At 39.4% G+C, this 17,684-nt stretch overlaps 1 protein-coding gene across 1 annotated transcript in view; it reads left to right on the forward strand.

Annotated features, from left to right (window-relative positions):
* The first annotated feature begins 6,694 nt into the window (after nucleotides 1-6,694).
* Nucleotides 6,695-17,684, forward strand: part of FRMPD2 (FERM and PDZ domain containing 2) — a 61,411-nt gene continuing 50,421 nt past the window's right edge. The window contains exons 1-6 of the mRNA XM_086466660.1: nucleotides 6,695-6,832; nucleotides 7,793-7,858; nucleotides 9,150-9,335; nucleotides 10,212-10,338; nucleotides 12,124-12,255; nucleotides 15,800-15,884. Coding sequence (XP_086322786.1) covers nucleotides 7,793-7,858; nucleotides 9,150-9,335; nucleotides 10,212-10,338; nucleotides 12,124-12,255; nucleotides 15,800-15,884 — 596 coding nt within the window. The 5' untranslated portion in view covers nucleotides 6,695-6,832. The remainder of the gene's footprint in view (nucleotides 6,833-7,792; nucleotides 7,859-9,149; nucleotides 9,336-10,211; nucleotides 10,339-12,123; nucleotides 12,256-15,799; nucleotides 15,885-17,684) is intronic.

Here is a 17,684-nt window from a genome sequence, read left to right on the forward strand (position 1 = left end):
GATGGCACTACCTTTTTCCACAGAAGTGAGTAGAAGATTTGTCTTTGACCTCAGAGCACGAATTGGCACTGAAAGCCCTTTCTACTTTTTCCAGGCACAAAAAGTTAACCTCTGTATCCTGGCCAAACTCCAAAGTGGGTGATTACATTCTGCTGCTCTAATTTTTCCCTGCAGGCTCAACTAGATCTAGCATCATCTCCTGATGTGTAGTGTTACTGCAAAAAATCAAGTCCCTTTTTGCAAGGTTACTGTTAACTTTTTCCTTCCTCCTAGTTTGTCTGCTTTGCCTTATCAGTTGTAGCTTGTTTGAAGGTCAGAATTGTTTGGTTCTGTATCACAGCTTTTATGAAATTGATGGACCGTAAATATGTTCAGTGCTACAGTATCTTTATATCACTTTTAATCTCATATCATATACATAGCACAGCCTGGCTATAAAAGAAAATTAACTGTATTTTTTTCCCCAAGCACTCATACAGTTATATTTTTGTCACGACCACATCATTCTGGTCTTGAAAACCAAAAGTCAAAAATACAGCCAAACTTACAGGGCATTCTGAATGTGTTTAAAAATCAATTTCCAATTTGATTGTAAAATAACACATAGCTTAACTTTACATTGCATTAAAACAATAATTTATTACACTTTAAAGAGATTATGATTTCTATGGCTATACAATCTGATAATTTTTGGAGGAAGTCTGCACATCTTTGCTAGCAGAATTAATTTGATTAATACTTGGTATGAATTGGTCTGAGATTGGTACTTTTACACTTAGCAAAAACATTCACTATAAAAGTTAAGCAGCTCTGGTGTAACTGCTAATTTCACTTTGGCTCTGTAAAGCTGTAACACCTGCGCTCTGTATAGTTGCTTATTGAGTAACTTAAGCTAGTTAGCAATATCAGCACTGAAATCTCTTGGTATAAGCGCTTCTATCTAAAATATAGGATGCAGTGCTTCTTCCAGCATAGTCTCAAATGAAACAGCTCTCAGTACAGTCTAGTGGGTTACCCATATGGAGAAACCACACAGATTCCAGCTCTGGGGACATGAATTGATTGCTTAGTTTCAGTACCACAGAGTTAAGTGAAATGCTATCACAGTAATTTATTGTTAAGAGAAACAGTGGTGGCTTAGATTAAGAAGATTTGTCTGTCTCTTCTAATTATGGTTAGGTTCTTAAGAAGCTTTACTGTCCTTTGAAGCTATAGAGACTAAAATTAGGACTCTGATTCTGTCTAAAATGTCACTAGGTTGGTCCATAATCCCATAGTGATTGCAGCAAAGGATCATTCTTCTAGTGTTGTGATTCCTTGTTTGGAAGCTAGTGAGCCAGAACAAGACCCCATGAATCAAAGTCTGAGTAGTCTATTAATCAGAAACAAGTTGGTCCTGCAGAACGTCATAATGCTCTTGCAGTGACCCCTTGACTGCATAATAAACAGGAAGCTGGCAAAGAAATCAGCTGTGAGACAGTAAATTGTATTGCAGGCAGAGAGCAAATGGTAGCAGTAAGTGGGCTGTGTACAGAGGGTGAAGACATGGAGGGGAGGGAAGATTGTTTTCAGGCTTTCAGGGAACTAATTTTATGGTGGCGTTTACAATCCTACACATGACAATAGCATCCTAGGCTCTAGTGTCATCACCTGGCAGTCTACAGACAATGTCAAAACATCAAAGCAATAGATGGATCACTTCCAACTGTTCTCATTATGCCCCTGTTTCCACAGCATACAATGAACCTATGGACTCATTGTTACAGACAGGATAGTAAGAGCAAAAGTATAAATTAAGTTCAAAAATTTTTAGCAAATTTTAAGCTTGGATTCAGTTTTCCTTACAGATGAGTAGACCTAGAGCAGCTCTGCTTAGATTAGTAAATTACAGAAATGTGAAAGTGGTGAAATGGGAAAATCAGACCCATTTATGAAGAACAAAAACTTCTTTGACAATATTTATTATGATAAACATTCAAAGAAAAAGAAGCCTTGATACTTCAAGTCACAAGTCATTTCTAGTTGGCTGGGATTAGGAAAATACTTTTCCAATAGGTAAAACATTAAATTATGATTCACTACAGGATGCCTTTCTCTAAATGATCTGATGCCGCATTGCAACAGAGACCAAACAGGGAGAGTGTGTGGACCAAAACTCCTCTGCAGTACACCAGGTCTTATGTACCTGTCAGATAGAACAGTGTGTTGGGAGCCACTAAATTGCTATTCAACACCTTACAGAGGAAATAATCTTTTAATTTGGTTTTGTGAAGCAAACCAAGTTTATATATATAGATAAACTGCAAGTTCTAAGTCTCAGGTATCTGACCAAGAAAAATCTCTCATCAATGAATTCAGTAAGAGTCCACAAGCTCTTACTGATCAATCTGCTGAGCAATGAATGAAACCGAATTGCTCCGTTGGACTGTTTATAAACCTTTCATGTTACAGTGCATTTCTTTTGCTTTGGCATTCCTTTTCTCTTAGATTAACTCTGTCATGTTTTTATAGGCAAGAGCATCCAGTTAAGCAGCACAATCAATGCACTACCACTCAAAGTCTGAACAGCACACATTCATGAAGGATCTCCTGAGTAAAAACTGTTTGCCACACAGAATCTTGTGATTGGTTTCAAATGATGAGTAAAGGGGTTTAAAAAGACTAAAAGTCACTTAGTTCGGTCCCCTTTATTTACTCTTATTCAGATCAAGATAGGGATGAACAATACCTACCCTTTGTGAACAAAGAAGCAGGGTCGTTCACAAAATATTTCTTACCATGAGAGAATGGTACAGTTGTAATCAGTATGGTTTGCTTTGAGCAACTCTGTCTACTTTAGTGTGTCCAAAATTCTGTTTCTATTGCAGCAGGCATGAGCAGTTCCTGTGTGACACTGGCCGAGGTCCTGTGGGCAAAAGGAAGCCCTTTGGAGGAAGAAGAAATATGGGCACTCTTGTACCTGGCCACAGTGCAGCTTCTGGAGGACCTTCACAAAGGTGAGTTGAAAAGTATCTTACTGTCGCTAATAAAAATGAAAAATGTTACAGTGCTGCTGGGACTACATGCAGACTGCTCTGCCTATGTAAGAGAACTTCATGCAGCTTGGGTTTTTTTTCCAAATTACACATCAGGTATTAATTCATCTAAGTACAACTATATGCAGTGGAACAGGGCAGAATTGTAGAATGGTTTGCATTGGAAGCCAAATGTCCTTCATGTATTGATAGAGGAGGACAGGCAAATCCATGTGGCTTCTCATTCAGCTAGTACCCTTGATGATAATTTTATCCTTTATGATAATAATGTAACTTATCATAATGGCTACGCAAGTCATCATGATGAACGCTTGTCAAGCAGGCCAGCTGTACAAGACAGCACAGCTGAGCAACTCGCCACATTTTCAGAACTGTTTATGACAATGGATATTACTTTTGAGGGAAGAATGGATGAGATGTGTTCTTACCTCATAAGCCCATAGAATCAGAATACAAAATGCTGAAAACAAGTGATGTGTAACTTCTGCTATATCTGGAGGGGTGAACTTTTATTACCAACTAGTTTTTAATAGACTGGAACACTATAACAGGTTGACCATAGCACCAGTTTGACCATACCATCAGTTCTCTATTTTCCAGTGTAACAAGATGATAGAACAGCCCAGATAAGACAGGCACCAGGAATGTGCAAAGGAGTGCAGCACAGAGATACCCACCTGGATAGATTCAGCTCGTGTCCTTCATAGCTGTTAACTCAGCACCAGACACTAAGCTGACACTATGCTCTCCTGATCTCTTGGCTTTGGTGTGGTTTTTTTTGTGTTTTTTTTTTTTTTTTTTAAAAAAAAAAGACTTGTTGGTGTTCATTGAATTGAGATAATCAGCCTATGTTCACTATGCTGCACCAGATAAATTTAAGTATTATGATCAGAAGATGAAGAGTAAAAGAAGAGGAAGTAGGGATGTAAAACCAAGCTGGTCTATAGGTCAAGTGCAAGGCTGCTCAAACTTATTTAGAGAGCACAAGTCCAGAAGCGATGCCAAGTTGGACTCATTCTGAAGCTGAATCCCCAGTGGTCCAGTTTCTTGGAGGGCAGCGAAGGTAAATTGCCTCTGCATAACATCATCCCAGTTGACTAAAGCATATCTCTTGCCCCACAAATCTTAGTTACAGCTGTATTGCTCCTGGAATCAGCTTCTTCTCAGGGATAGTACTGCTGCATTTGTGCAGCACCGTGCTTGATGTAATAAATCCTGCTAGACCTGGTGATGGTCAGCATCACTTGCTATAGCAGTATGTTTGGGCACTGACTGGTTAGGCAGGTATTCTCACTTGTTGGCTGGCCAACATTACAGAAGGCCAGGTAATCTTCATCAAGGCTAAAGTACAAGCTGGCTGTTTCTAAACCAGACAAATTTCCCAGCATGTGCTAGTTGTATTTGCATACAATACTACAGAAAATGGGGAAGAAGTGAAAGAGAAGGCTAGCTGTTGATTTTAAGATCTCTAATTTTCTAAAGTAGTAAATGCCGCAACTGTTGCAAATACCAGTAGTCCATAAGTCTTGAATCTCTGGGTCATCTGGCTATATAAACCTCTTAGGTGTATCTGAGTTCCTAGCTTAATGTTTTACCCATTTTTACCATCTGTTTTCTCCACCATGCATAATAACTAAGTAGCCATTTTTTAATGTATAATTTTAAAATACTAAAATACCAAAGCATTTAGGGCATGTTTCTGAGCTGTTCTCCTGTGGAGATCTGAATTATCTCTTTTCTCATGGTCTGGACTGAAGAGAGTGTTTCAACATCCAATCTTCTTTTTTTTTTTATTTTAATTATCTATATTTCCAGGAACCCTATATCTAAATACTGCCATAGTTAATGCAGCTTTTCCTTTTTCTGAAGTAAACAGATTGATCTTAGATGCTTTTTATGATGCTTTTTAAATGAATATTTTAATGAAATCACTTAGATGTCTTTGGTCAAATTAATTTAACGTACGTATGCAAGTGCAGAGTGTTTGCATGAGACTGCACATCCTCATGCTTCCACTCCTGGTTCAGACCACTGGGATGGACCTCTGCAGTGATATTTTTTAAGAGTACTCAGCCCTTTACAAGACGAATCCAGTCTTTGAGACACCTTCAAATAGATTTTTTTTTTTTTCAGGGAACAGCAAGGGCAAGCTGTTCCCTAAGGGTCAAGGAGCCCAGACCCAAGCACGGTTGCATAGGTGGCAGGGCAGGGGTTGTGCCAGCCAGGGTCCTATCCCACACTACAAAATAAGGCAAGCAGGGCAAGCCTTGGGTTGACAACTGAGAATCCAGACTACCACACAAGTTTGGTGACAAGGCAAATCTGAAGTCAAGCTGGGAAGCTGAATCAGGATCAGGTCTGGTGTGGGCAACCAGGGTCAGATAGCCCAGGAGTTATCAGGCAACTCCACAGTGGCAAGGCAAGTCTGAGGTCAGGCTGGGAAGTCAGTCTGTGGGTCAGGATCAATGAGGTCCACTGCCAGGCAAGGCATGGCTGTGGCTGAGCTGTAGACAGGCACTCCTACACCATACCTCGGGCTGGGACTATGAGCTTAACCAGAGCCTGGAACTACGGGCAGAGGATGGAGGTAGGTCCCAAGTGAGGCTGGTCAGGGCTGTTAAGGCCTATTAGTCTCCTCAGGACCTTGTCAGTTTTAGGAGTCTACATTTATAATTTGAAAACACTTTTATTTGAAATATCCTCTCTATTTTAACAGAAATGACATACAGACAGAAAGACTGAATGTGAATAATGCTAAAATATCATAGCTGTTCACAGTACTGGTAGAATCTAGTCTAAGTTTTAGTTTGGATAGTTTTCATATTGCATTCTGGTAAAAAAAAAAATCCAAAGTTCAGGTTAGCTGGAAATGATGTTTCCACTCAAAGCTTAGCAGATTATAGCACTGGCACTTGGGAAGTTTGTTTCTACTGCTACCTCAGCTTCTGTTGACTGACATGGTGTAGTCATCAGAGCCACACTCTGCATCAGTTTCTTCATCTGTACAATGGAAATAAAAAGATACTGACTCCTGACACTGACTTTCCAGCAAAGAAACTTGGCTTTGCTAGACACAATACACTGAAAGAGAGGTTACTAAAATGCAGAGCTGACTGATTAGAAGCAGCACACAGAACAAAAAAAAATCCCCATAGAGAAGAGATTTGTATCATGCCCATGCAACTTAATGGAAGCTAACTTAAGGTCTTTTGCAAATGCTAGCTTCAAAGTATCCATGCTTTATTGGAAGGAGTGTACTACTTTTCTGATATTCTGTTGTGCTTTGCATAAAAAGATCTACCCAAACTGTCAAGATCTCCAGAATCTGCACATGGGATGTGAATCTGCACATGGGATGTAATTCTGCCTTTCCTCAGGCTTCAGAAATCCATTGCAATCAATATATTGTTTATATGTGTGAAATGATGAGAAAGAGAAATCAAGTCTTTAACCATCACTAAATTCCAGCTGACAAAATCAGCCAGGCATAAATGATCATGATTCCACTGACTTCTGGGTACATCTCCAGGAAACTTCAGTGATGGGTTTGGCTATGCAGATGAGATGCCAGCAGTATGATTTTCTGAGTGCAGTGAATTCAACACTAAGAATTCCATTGTCGTCTTCAACATTTTTCAGACCCTGCCCTATGTGTGATTTGTCCATGGTCAGTACTACTGTCTGCTGATGGAAATTTGTCCTTCCAAAACAATGCATCTCAGATCGAAGCTGTCCCTTTCAGTGCACCAGAATTGCTCCACAGACAAAGTAAAAACCAGCACATCGGACTAACAAAGGTGAGGCATAGTACAAAATAAATCTTGACAGTACCTCATGAAGACAAGCTTGTGGGTTTTAATGCAGCATAACAAGTATCTACTGTCAAACTCCATTTCCAATAACACTAAACAAATTAGGATACAGTTGGAAAGATTTACATGTATCTTGCAGCTTGCCATCAGATTAGCACACATGTAAACATCAAAATCAATTTCAAACATCAGTCCTCAAGGTCTGCAGAAATAGATTATTTGTAAAAGAAGAATTCTATGAATGTGATGTTTGACCAGATATGGTAATTGTAATCCCAGAAGCAGCAAGACTGCAGTATCTATACAATTGCAGAGTGGAAGCACTCCCAGGAATTCAGAAGTGTGTTCACCTTTGTTAACAATTTACTTTTCTTCTCCCTGTCAAATGAGGCTCTCTGGCAAGACAGTAAGACACAACACTCAGGTACCTAAAAGTTTTAAATACTGCGATGTCACATCGGCGCATACTTGCCTCAGGCAGAACACAATAGTTTCAGACCTCCACAAAACTGATCACTTACACACTGTGCAGAAACATGAAGCTTTGGAATAGATGGCCCTTACTCCAATAATTCTCTTCCTGGACATGACTGCTAGTCAGTCCCACAGGTAGGGGAGAGCTTTAATCACCAACAGGAGAGCTTCAAAACTAAGAAAGGAGTTCAAATTTCTTTTCCTACTCATGGCATCATTGGATAGAGGGTAGCCTGGCTCAGCCCCAGCCCCTCAAGCTGAACAATAACTCATTGCATGCTATCTAGTCTATAAGCCAAGAGTCACTACTGTACTTTTATATATGTTTCCTCTAGTCTAGTTTTTCAAAAAATTATCTGTTTGTCTCTTGTCATTTTGTGACCAAAGACACAAAAGGATGGTCTCTGTGGTATGAGGTTTTTCTGTATTTAATGTTGACTTCATAAAGGGTTTCCTTTTCTGTTTTGACAGATGTTGGTGTATTCCTTAGGAATGACCCTCTATTGGTCAGCAGACTACCAGGTTCCTCCAAACCAGGCCAGTAACACAAACATTTTTGTTTTCTTTTATTCTGTTTTATATTGGTATGCTGAAAGATTAAGAGGTATAATCTGAAGTCTCAGCAAGAGAGGCTTTTGTTTTGGACCACTAGAAAGAATTGGAAAGTTTATGTCAAGGTCCAGACTTCACCAAAAATACTAGTTCATCCAAATCACAGAATCACAGAATGTGAGGGGTTGGAAGGGACCTCGAAAGATCATCTAGTCCAACCCCCCTGACAAAGCAGGACCACCTAGAGTAGGCCACACAGTTAGGCCTTATCTTTACTTTCCCTTTTTTTTTTTTTCTTCAAAAACAGAATTGATCCCATTAAGATGGAAACTCTTAAAAGAGTGAAGATTATTTACTCCAAGCCTGTAATCAGGAACAGACTGCCCAGGGAATTGCTTGAGTCACCATCCCTGGAGGTATTTAACAGATGCGTAGATGTGGCAGTTAGGGACATGGCTTAGTGGTGGACTTGGCAGTCTTAGGTTACTGGTTGAACTCAATGATCTTAAAGGTCTTTTCCAACCTAAATGATTCTATGATTGTAAGATAAGATAAGGGCTAAAAGAAAAACATCATGTTGGCACGATTATGGTGCTGTGCACATCTATGTGCTTTTTCAAAGAATGGGATGCTGGAATAAAATTAAATAATTATCCTTATTTCTGAGCAAATTCTACCAGCATCTCTGCTAGTTGAAATTTTGTATTTCTTGCTTACCTAAAATCCTTTCAAAGGTTTGTAGCACACATTTTGCTTCATTTCTATATTCATGCCTTTGATTGCATGATTTTGATTTGGAGACCACAACGTTTTAGTAGATGTAACTTCCCTTTCTTGGGTATACATGGTCTAAAAGAAAAGGCTCTATAAGCAAAATGACTCTTAAAAATTAGGTATCTGGTCTCTATGGCAACAGTTTTGGCTGGTGTAACTCCTCATTTTTTTGAAGCTAATGCTGCCACGTATCTTGCATGAACCTAAGATTCACAGTCTAATTAGCAAAGCTGTGGAGCAGACTGAGCTGTTATCTGACACCAAGAAGCCCCCGTACAGGCTGATGACCCTCCTTGTAGATGTCAGTTCCTTCCAAGGCTATCCTGGATCCCATTAGAGGCTCCATTTTGTGCTGTTACACTGTCTGTCTGGAATTTTCCCAAAGTCTAAAGGAATTCAGTGCCCATTTCTCACTCAGGGTGAAAGGCTTACAGAAATTCCTGGTCCCAGTTTACAGAGGATTTCAGAGATGTCATTTAACAATACCTCCATTTTGACTCAGTCCCTTCAGCTGAGTGACCAACTACACACGCTCTTGCTGACACTATGTGAAGATCTGCCGCATAGAAGACTTTCTCCTGAATCAATTCTGGAAGCATGTGAAGCACATCAGAAGGAATCTGCTTCCTTACCAGCAAATGTCTACATAAAGAAAATGATCCAGTTTGTTGTGGGAAATGTCAGTGAGGTAGGTACTACTGTCATCTGTCATACTCTAATAATCTTTTTGATTTTGGTGAGAGAGGTGAGCAGCAACATGGGATACAGGTAAGCAATTGCCTGAAATTAATGCTTTATGAATTAAAGAAGTGAGATTCAGTTCTAGACTTCTAAGCAGAAAATTGAATGAGCATGTGTACAAGCAAATGAGGCAATGAAGCCATCTCCCACACCACTCTTGCACTCCTTGGAAATGATACAAATCCAGGTATTACACTTCCAGTATCTTCATTTCTTTGGTTAACACAGAAGCAATCATAACCTTTACAGAGACTTCATATTGGCCGAAGGAATGGACTTTACACAGGAGAAAAGATTTCCCCATTCTGGTTTCAGACTTTCTTTGTGAAATTCAAGAAATCACATTTACATCATATGCAGAATTTCATTCATTGTCCTTGAGTGGAACTGAACATTTGCGGTGTGATCAAGCCTGACCACGTGAAGTCTTTAATAAGTAAGCACCCGAGTCTTTTTCAAGATACAAAATATCAACAAATATTTTTTTTTTGACAAGCTGAATGAAACTGGAAGAAAACACACTGCAAATGTTTTTTCTGTTTTCAATCAGTATTCATTAACATTCTGACATGACCTTTTCCCTTGCACTCTCTATTATTCTATTTCCCATTGTAACATTGCGTGTCCCCTCTTAAACTCAGCTAGCATGAGAGCAGGAAGCCATCAAAACTCAATCCTCCTTTGTGTTAATCTGAGAAGATGAAGTTGCTCTTACCGAGCAAACCAGCAGCCTCTGACAAGCAGAGGGCAAGGATTACTTCAGTACAAGAGTCTGAAGTCCACATGTAATACAACATTGACTTGCAGTACTACTGTCTTCTAGGTAGAGCGGGTAGTCACCGAAGACAGCACAGCCTCTCAGCTTAATAGAAGTCATGTGATAAGGAAAAGACTGCATGAGAAAATATTGGACACCTCACCATTGTCCTCCCAGATGAATTTTCACCAAGGTAAAGACAGACTTATAACCTGAACTATCTAATAAGGATACAGCTAGCCTTTTCTGAGTCTTTCCCAAGCTAGGTGAATTGTTTAATTTCATGCTATAGTGATTACATGTAGTCTTGGATAGGATATTTACTGCTTTACATATAAATGACTTCACAATGGAATGACTCTGAGGCAAGTCAGCAAGGTTTCTGCTTCTTATTTCCTCAAAGGACAGTAGTCTAGGGCTGTGAAGCAATGATAACGAATCAGCTTGTACAGATGTGACTCTTAAAGCACTTTGCATAAAACCTGTGCATATAAAAAAACCTACTTTCAAAACTGCTTTTGTACTTTGTATACTCCAGTGTATTTTTGAAGATAAAGAGTAGGATTCTGTGAAGTTACCCTGTTGCCATTTAGGAATACATATTCATCCTTCCTATTTGATTAATCAAGTAAAGATTTGTGGTTTCTTTTTTATTTTAGTTCCATTTTTCTATTTAAAAGATGTTTTATAAATTCACATCTGGACTGCCGAAGGGATTTCAAGACACAAGGCCAAATCCTGCTCACTATATAAATGAACCAGCATATACTATTTTCACATTTCATTTGACTGAGATGAAGATTTTATTATTCCTCAGAGTAATTCTCCAACTGTAACTGAATACAGACTTCAGGTTCAGAGAGTTCTTTTATCTAGTCTCTATATTGTACTGTTCACTTCAACAGAAATCTCCAGGTTTGGGGCAAGGGAAAGATTGGCCCAAGCTATGCAGGCTTCTTTTTAGATATGCTCAACATTAGGCATATGATCAATCCAATTCCTACTCAGCAAATCACATATACATTCTATTAACTTCAGCTAGAATTAAACATATGCTTAAATACCTGTGGAACATTTCTATTAGGTATTATTGGCCATAAAAAAAGATTCTTTTGAAAACATACAGACAAACCACTTCTCAACTCATATTGTCTGTCTCATTCAGAAACTGAGCTTATAGATTCACACTTGCATAAGCTGGTGAAAACTCTGCTGCTGCCAAAAGGGATGGTCCCATCTTCAACCCCCTATTAGCCACAAAGTCCTGCCATTTCCCTTCTACTTGTTCTAGTGATTTTGTAACTTGGGTGATCTCTGTGTTTTCTAGGGATTCAGGTCACGTGGTTTACACTTGCTGAAGTACTTTAATGAATCAGGATGTCAATTATGTTGAGAATGTGTAAGCCACACTTTTCAAGGCGCCACTCAATTTCTTTCTGTTTTTTAGTTAAAAATGATCACCTTCAGAGATTCTGGAAACGGACAACAACACAACCAAAAGTAAAGTTAGGGTGCAACAGAAATATGTATTTCCTAATGGCTTAGGAGGACCTATTAATGGAATTTCTACAACTGACTTTGGTAGTGGATTGTGTCTGGGAACTGTCCATCCTGCACACAGAAAGAATACTTTATAGATGAATGTTTTGGGCCTCAGAATATAAGGAGGGAAAACTTTGCAGGTTACCTGCACTTTGCGACCTTTCAGTTAAACATATAAAATAGAATTAATAGATTTGTTTTATATGGAATGGTTGAGGAGAACTATGAGGACTATTTTGGGTCAGAATAAGATTACAAAAGTAATAGAATGAAGTTACCAAACTTTCCTCAGTCCTTCAGGAATTGAAGTAACAGCAGACAGACAGACACAGACTATATAAAAATTAGTCAAGCCAAATGTTATTTACATGATCATGCAGATCAAATGATTTATAATTAAAGTATTTGGTGCACCGTATTTGCTTTCTGTTTCCAGACAAAGGGTCCAGATTAATGAATTATAGTCGGTCAACAGAAGATTACAGCCAACTCTCTGTGGACTACAGTGACTCAAATAGTATTTCTGAAAGTACGTCTTTGATACTGTCTAACCGAGGACACAGGAGAGGTAAGATTTTCCTGAAAGAATATGTTTATGAATTATGAGACGACCCATGTATGGTTAGGTGACAGGTACTCCCATGCATTTGTGGTTACTGACTAGGGAGATATATTTGCGTTAAGCTGCAGAGAAGAAAGGTCCTTTAATACTGGATTCCCTTTTACTTGTGTCCTACTGTAAAGCTATACGTTCCCTGATTACCATGCAGCACCACCAGCTCTTTCTTGCTTTATGCCCCCTTTGCCAGGTGAAGCTGTTCAGCAGATCACAGACCAACAGCATGTTTCTGGCACACGGGATCTTGAAACAGATGAGAAATGGTGAAGGAACCCCACAAATGCATATGATGGGGAATGTCAAGATGGCAGCACTGAAATCAGTTGAATCAATAATACCTAAGATTTGGATGGCTGAGATTAATGTTTCTTCAAGCCCATTCAAAAACAAAGGAATTAATTCTGAAATTGGGGGTGGGGGTGGGGGTGGGGATGGGAGTGGGGGGGGTGGGTGGGGAGGGTTGGGGCAGAAACAAACAACCCTTTGTTTTCTTTTTATACAACCCTTTGCTTTTTTTATTTTTTTCCTAAAGCTATTGTGTATTTCCTGCTCAGTGTGGTGTTTTATTGTGCAAAATGCCAGGTTGCAATGCTACTCTTACAATTTACTTTGCCCAGAGATACCAGAGTTTGAATTTTATCTCCATTTTCAATCCTTTTATGGCAGGAACAGCATGAAAGAAACTGTTTGGGAGAGGATCCATTCAGTGAAGACACTGTGGTAGCCATCAATCAGGGTCCTTCTCAAGCCACTTAAATCACAGCGTAGGGGGATACTATGAAGTAAAGAAGGGAATTCAGCAGGAAAGGGGGTACTGCTGTGCATGTGTATCCTCATATTTAAATTGGAATCTGAGCTTGGGACACCTAGACATTCACACTGACCAAGAGCAAAAAGTTCCTGTTGCCAAACATCATCAGTGTCTCCTAAAAAACCCAAGCTTACCATGCCAGCTCCCCATTCTCAGATTGCTGCACGTTTCCATTCTCCACTTCACAGTTACCCACCCTCCCATTTGCTTTCAACCTTTGTTCCCTCCTGCCTGGGGCACTTCTTAGCTTCCAGACACAGAAGTGGAAGTTTACTTCTGTGCTTCCGAGTTTACTTCCTCCCTCTATGACCCTCCATGAGGAAGGAAGTACTAGGTCCTCCTGTGGCATGGATTCAAACGTGCTCTGTAAGCATGTGTGGGTTTTTTTATCCCAGAAGTTTCTTCTCTAAAGCAATAACCCTAGCATCCACTACATCAGTTAGGATGCAACAAGGTATGCACATAGACTGGTTAGTTCATTGATGCCATAAATAACAGAAAACTGTTGAGTAGTCCTTGCTTTTTCTCACTGGGGAGCATTAATTTGGGTTTATTGATATCCAGCTGCTGATTGTCATGAAATTTGTAGGAATATATTACCCACACTCTTCCAAATTTGAAAAGTTTAAAATTTACTAGGCAAAAATAAAAGGCATACAGCATGACCTCAAGGGGCTAATTCCCTTAGGAAAGATGGCAAAAAAAAATGGGTGCCCACTGCATTATCACAAGTCTGCCAGGAGACAATTCACAAAAAGAAAGCAAATGCATACTGGGGGGGGGGGGGGGGGGGGGGGGAAGTAATAGCGTCTCAGCACCAGGCCCTTAGCTCCAAGGGTGAGGAATGTGAGGTTACTCATACAACTGCTGTTGATACTCTCCTCCTGAAAGGTACTTTTCTGAAGCTCCAGAATTGCAATCAATATCAGCAGCAATAAAAACCTGAGATTGCAGCTGCTCCCAATGTGACACATAAGTGTCAGTCATGTACCTAGTGGCACATAGCAAAGATAAACTCAGGGGCCTGTTTTGTAAGTCCTTTTAAAAAAAATCTTGGACATAAACTTCACAAAGGCTCATTCCACTGAATTTGTGTATGTCCCCACTGAAACATTGGTAGCTGTTCGTACTGAGGATTTTGTAAAACAAAACTCTAAAAATACAGGAGAAAACAGAATGTGAGAGCTTGTTTGCGGCAGATATTCTTTCATGAGGTAATGTATTAGAAAAATGCATTCTTCTCTGAAAAGAAGTATTACCACCTAATAGAGCACCATTACCGAGGGAGATCAGTGTCTCTATCCAGACTGTAGAAGCTCATTTAACATATAATAAATTAATCATCTACAGGATCAACTTCTTTGAGGGCCATATGTTACTTAACACCAGGAACATGTTGTATTTGTGGTCAAAACATGGCAGTCTGGCCACTGAAACTAGCCAACTTGTCCCACTGCCATAACAGCTGAGACAGAGTAACTAAGCGAAATTTTATGTGCTTGTCGAAGTATATTTATATAGTTATGTGAAACTTATAGTGTAAGGAGAGAATTTTGCAAGGCTTTCTTATTAAAAAGCATGTAGTTTCAGAACACGGGACTGAATCTTAACTTTGGTAACTAGCCCTGAGTATTTGCCTTATCTCAAATCTCACATTTTGTCACTACTGTCTGCAGCTTGAAAAAACATGTTTAGCGATGTGATTGTAGATTTTCTAGTTTTTAAAACTGTAGTTGGTGGCTGATATACTAGAATTCAATGACATGTTTTCATGTTGGAATTCAAAGTGAGGTCTCAGGGTGTAGTTCATGGATGTTTTATCCAGAGAAAAAGCTGACCTAAATGATTACTTCCACATAGCTTATCTTATCACCTCTATCATTCTGCCTATGTAATAGTTTGATATGCAAGTCTTCAAATAAGATTAATGAAAAGATCCAAGTGAAGAACAATTTAACCTTCCTACGCTTTCCTAAAATATTTAAAACATCTTTGCTGCTAGAAGAAATGTTCATGGAACTACAACTTGCATAACCCTTTCTGGTTCTGTCTCTAAATTTCAGCCTTCATATATTTGGACAAAGCAATGCCTATCCTTTCTGTAGCAGCAGAGATGACTGAAGGTGAAAAATGATACAAATTTCATTTGCTAATGACTCACAAACCGTCCTATATTCCCACAAGATTTTTATGATGTAAAAACATTAAATATATTTAACGTAGCAAATAACCAGTGGAATATTTACAAACAATTTTCATTTCAGTGATTTTATATTCTACTCTAATCAAGCCAGAGAAGTTTCATGGCTTCCCCCCACCCCGATTTTATGCCTGGAAATAGAAGAACAAAGAATACTAGGGGTAATTTCTGAAGAGCAAAAGCTGTTCCACAAATTACCGCCATACATATGGAAATAACAGCCATTGTACCTACGCAGCTATTTTCCCAATTACATTCATATGAAGGGTTATGAAGAGGAAGTAACAATAACTAGAGAACTGGGAATACTGCTGGTGTAGTTTTCACTTAGCCTTATCAAATAACAATTTATCATGCCTAAGCAAGGACACAAGAGAGGAAGCAGCCAGTCTAAATTTCCTCCTTGTTGTAATTGTCCCAAGATCTAATGCTAAGTGCTGCTACAGTTGCTTCAATTGTGACATTTCCTTTATTCATTTCAGGGAGAGTTCCACAGACACACAGGTCATGGGACCCCACCCTTAGTGGGTCAAGGACACAAAGTAGCTACAAGCTCTTCATAAACAGGTAACCTAGATTCATATTCCTAAAAGATGGAAGCTGTTTTATTACCAGGTGAAGCAGACAACTACTGTGGCAATGTCATTATCAGAAAATGCCTGGATCACCATCTGAACCTGTTTTGATAATAGATACTGTTTATATAAAATTAAAGTGCACCTAGGCTCAGTTTGGCTCCAACTGAAACAGTCCAAATGCTCTAGTGAAATGGAGCTTAGGCCCTGAACAATCCACACAAAACAAGCACATTGAAGTTTTCCACCTTCGCTCTTTACCACTGTGTTCTGCTGGGTGTCACTGACTTCCCAGAACATCTGCCCCTAGTGTGTCTCCCATCAGAATCGGACAGGTAAGTAGCAATAGCTTGCCGTGGCTGAAACAACTGGGAAGCATCTCCACAGAGTGTGGAAGGGAAAAACCTGTTGAGAAGGCATGAACAGTCATTGCTTTCACTGGCAAGGCATTCTGCAGAGTCCGTATTTGTCTACATTCAGATTTTGGATCTGGTCTTGCCTTGCTCTCACATTAGCAGAGGCCTGATGTGTTCTGGAGTTATGACAGACCATGTATATGATTCATCATTTTCAGTGGTTTGTTTGCATTTCCATCTCAATTCTTAGATTGATTTGTCTCACTTGTGTCAGCCATATGCAGCCCTGCACTGCTACTTTATTGAAGAGTTATAGGTAACCCAGGGATGCAAGCAGTAAAGACCTCTGGTCTGTCATGAGGATTAGCCTCATTTCAGCTATGGCATGTACAACAGCTAGGTAGACATAGACAAGGAAAGCTAAGAATTGTACAACTGATACTAACTCCTTTTCAAAAGCCAGAGAAACACCACTGCTGCCAAACAAGAGTTTTCTAGACTGGGCGTTAGCATAGTGCAGCTGTAATGATGGCTGTTTCCAAATGAAGAAGAGATGTAAGTACTGTTAGCCTCTGGGCACCACAAAGACCAGAATCCCGTAGTTAAGCACCATGTAATCCCTACTAACATCCCATTTAAATTGAGTTCTTGACCCAGTTAAACAGGAGTTTCTCCTTTTAACCATGACATGAATAATTCAGGCCTACAGGAAATGCTCCATTTAGATCAACTCCCAATTAAATGTATCCCAAGTAAACGGTTTGAACTTCCTGATAAATCAGCCACAATAATCCAAGCAATCTGAGCTACCCTAGTATACCTCTAAACCTGCAATAAGAACGAACTACTAGCAGGTTACAGGATAGTGGTGGCTTTTGAAGAAAGAACTCTCTATCTACCTGTCTGACTACATACACATACATATGTGTGTATACAAACATCTACATATGCATCACATACTTGGCAATTATAATGGTAACAGATTTATCTACTGAGTATTTTGGAGCAATTTCCATGTCTCTGACAACAAACCTGGGTATCATCTTGATATCCTTGATCTAAAATCATGCTGCCAAGAAAATGTTCCGTCCCCCACCCCACCCTCCGCTGAAAGATGAAATCTTTTCTCCAAACTTCCAGCAAGCTATTTCCCACAGAACTTCAGGGACTGTAAACCCCACTTTTTGATTGCAAGCATCTGCAACTCAGTTTCTACCAAGGTCACCATCCTATTGTAAGTACCACGACAACGGTGGAGCTGAAATACTTATTTTGGAAACCACCAGTTTCTCATATAGGAGGACAACCAACACAAAACTTAGTGACGGGTTTACTATCTATTTCTTACTAATATCATCATGCTCAACTCTGTAAGCAACCCAACTAATATAATTTACATCTTAAAGTTAAGCTTGTAAGTGTATGCAGGACTATGG

The sequence above is a fragment of the Leptosomus discolor genome, chromosome 6 (genome assembly GCF_034619465.1).
Source record: "Leptosomus discolor isolate bLepDis1 chromosome 6, bLepDis1.hap2, whole genome shotgun sequence".
Taxonomy (NCBI): Eukaryota; Metazoa; Chordata; class Aves; order Leptosomiformes; family Leptosomidae; genus Leptosomus; species Leptosomus discolor.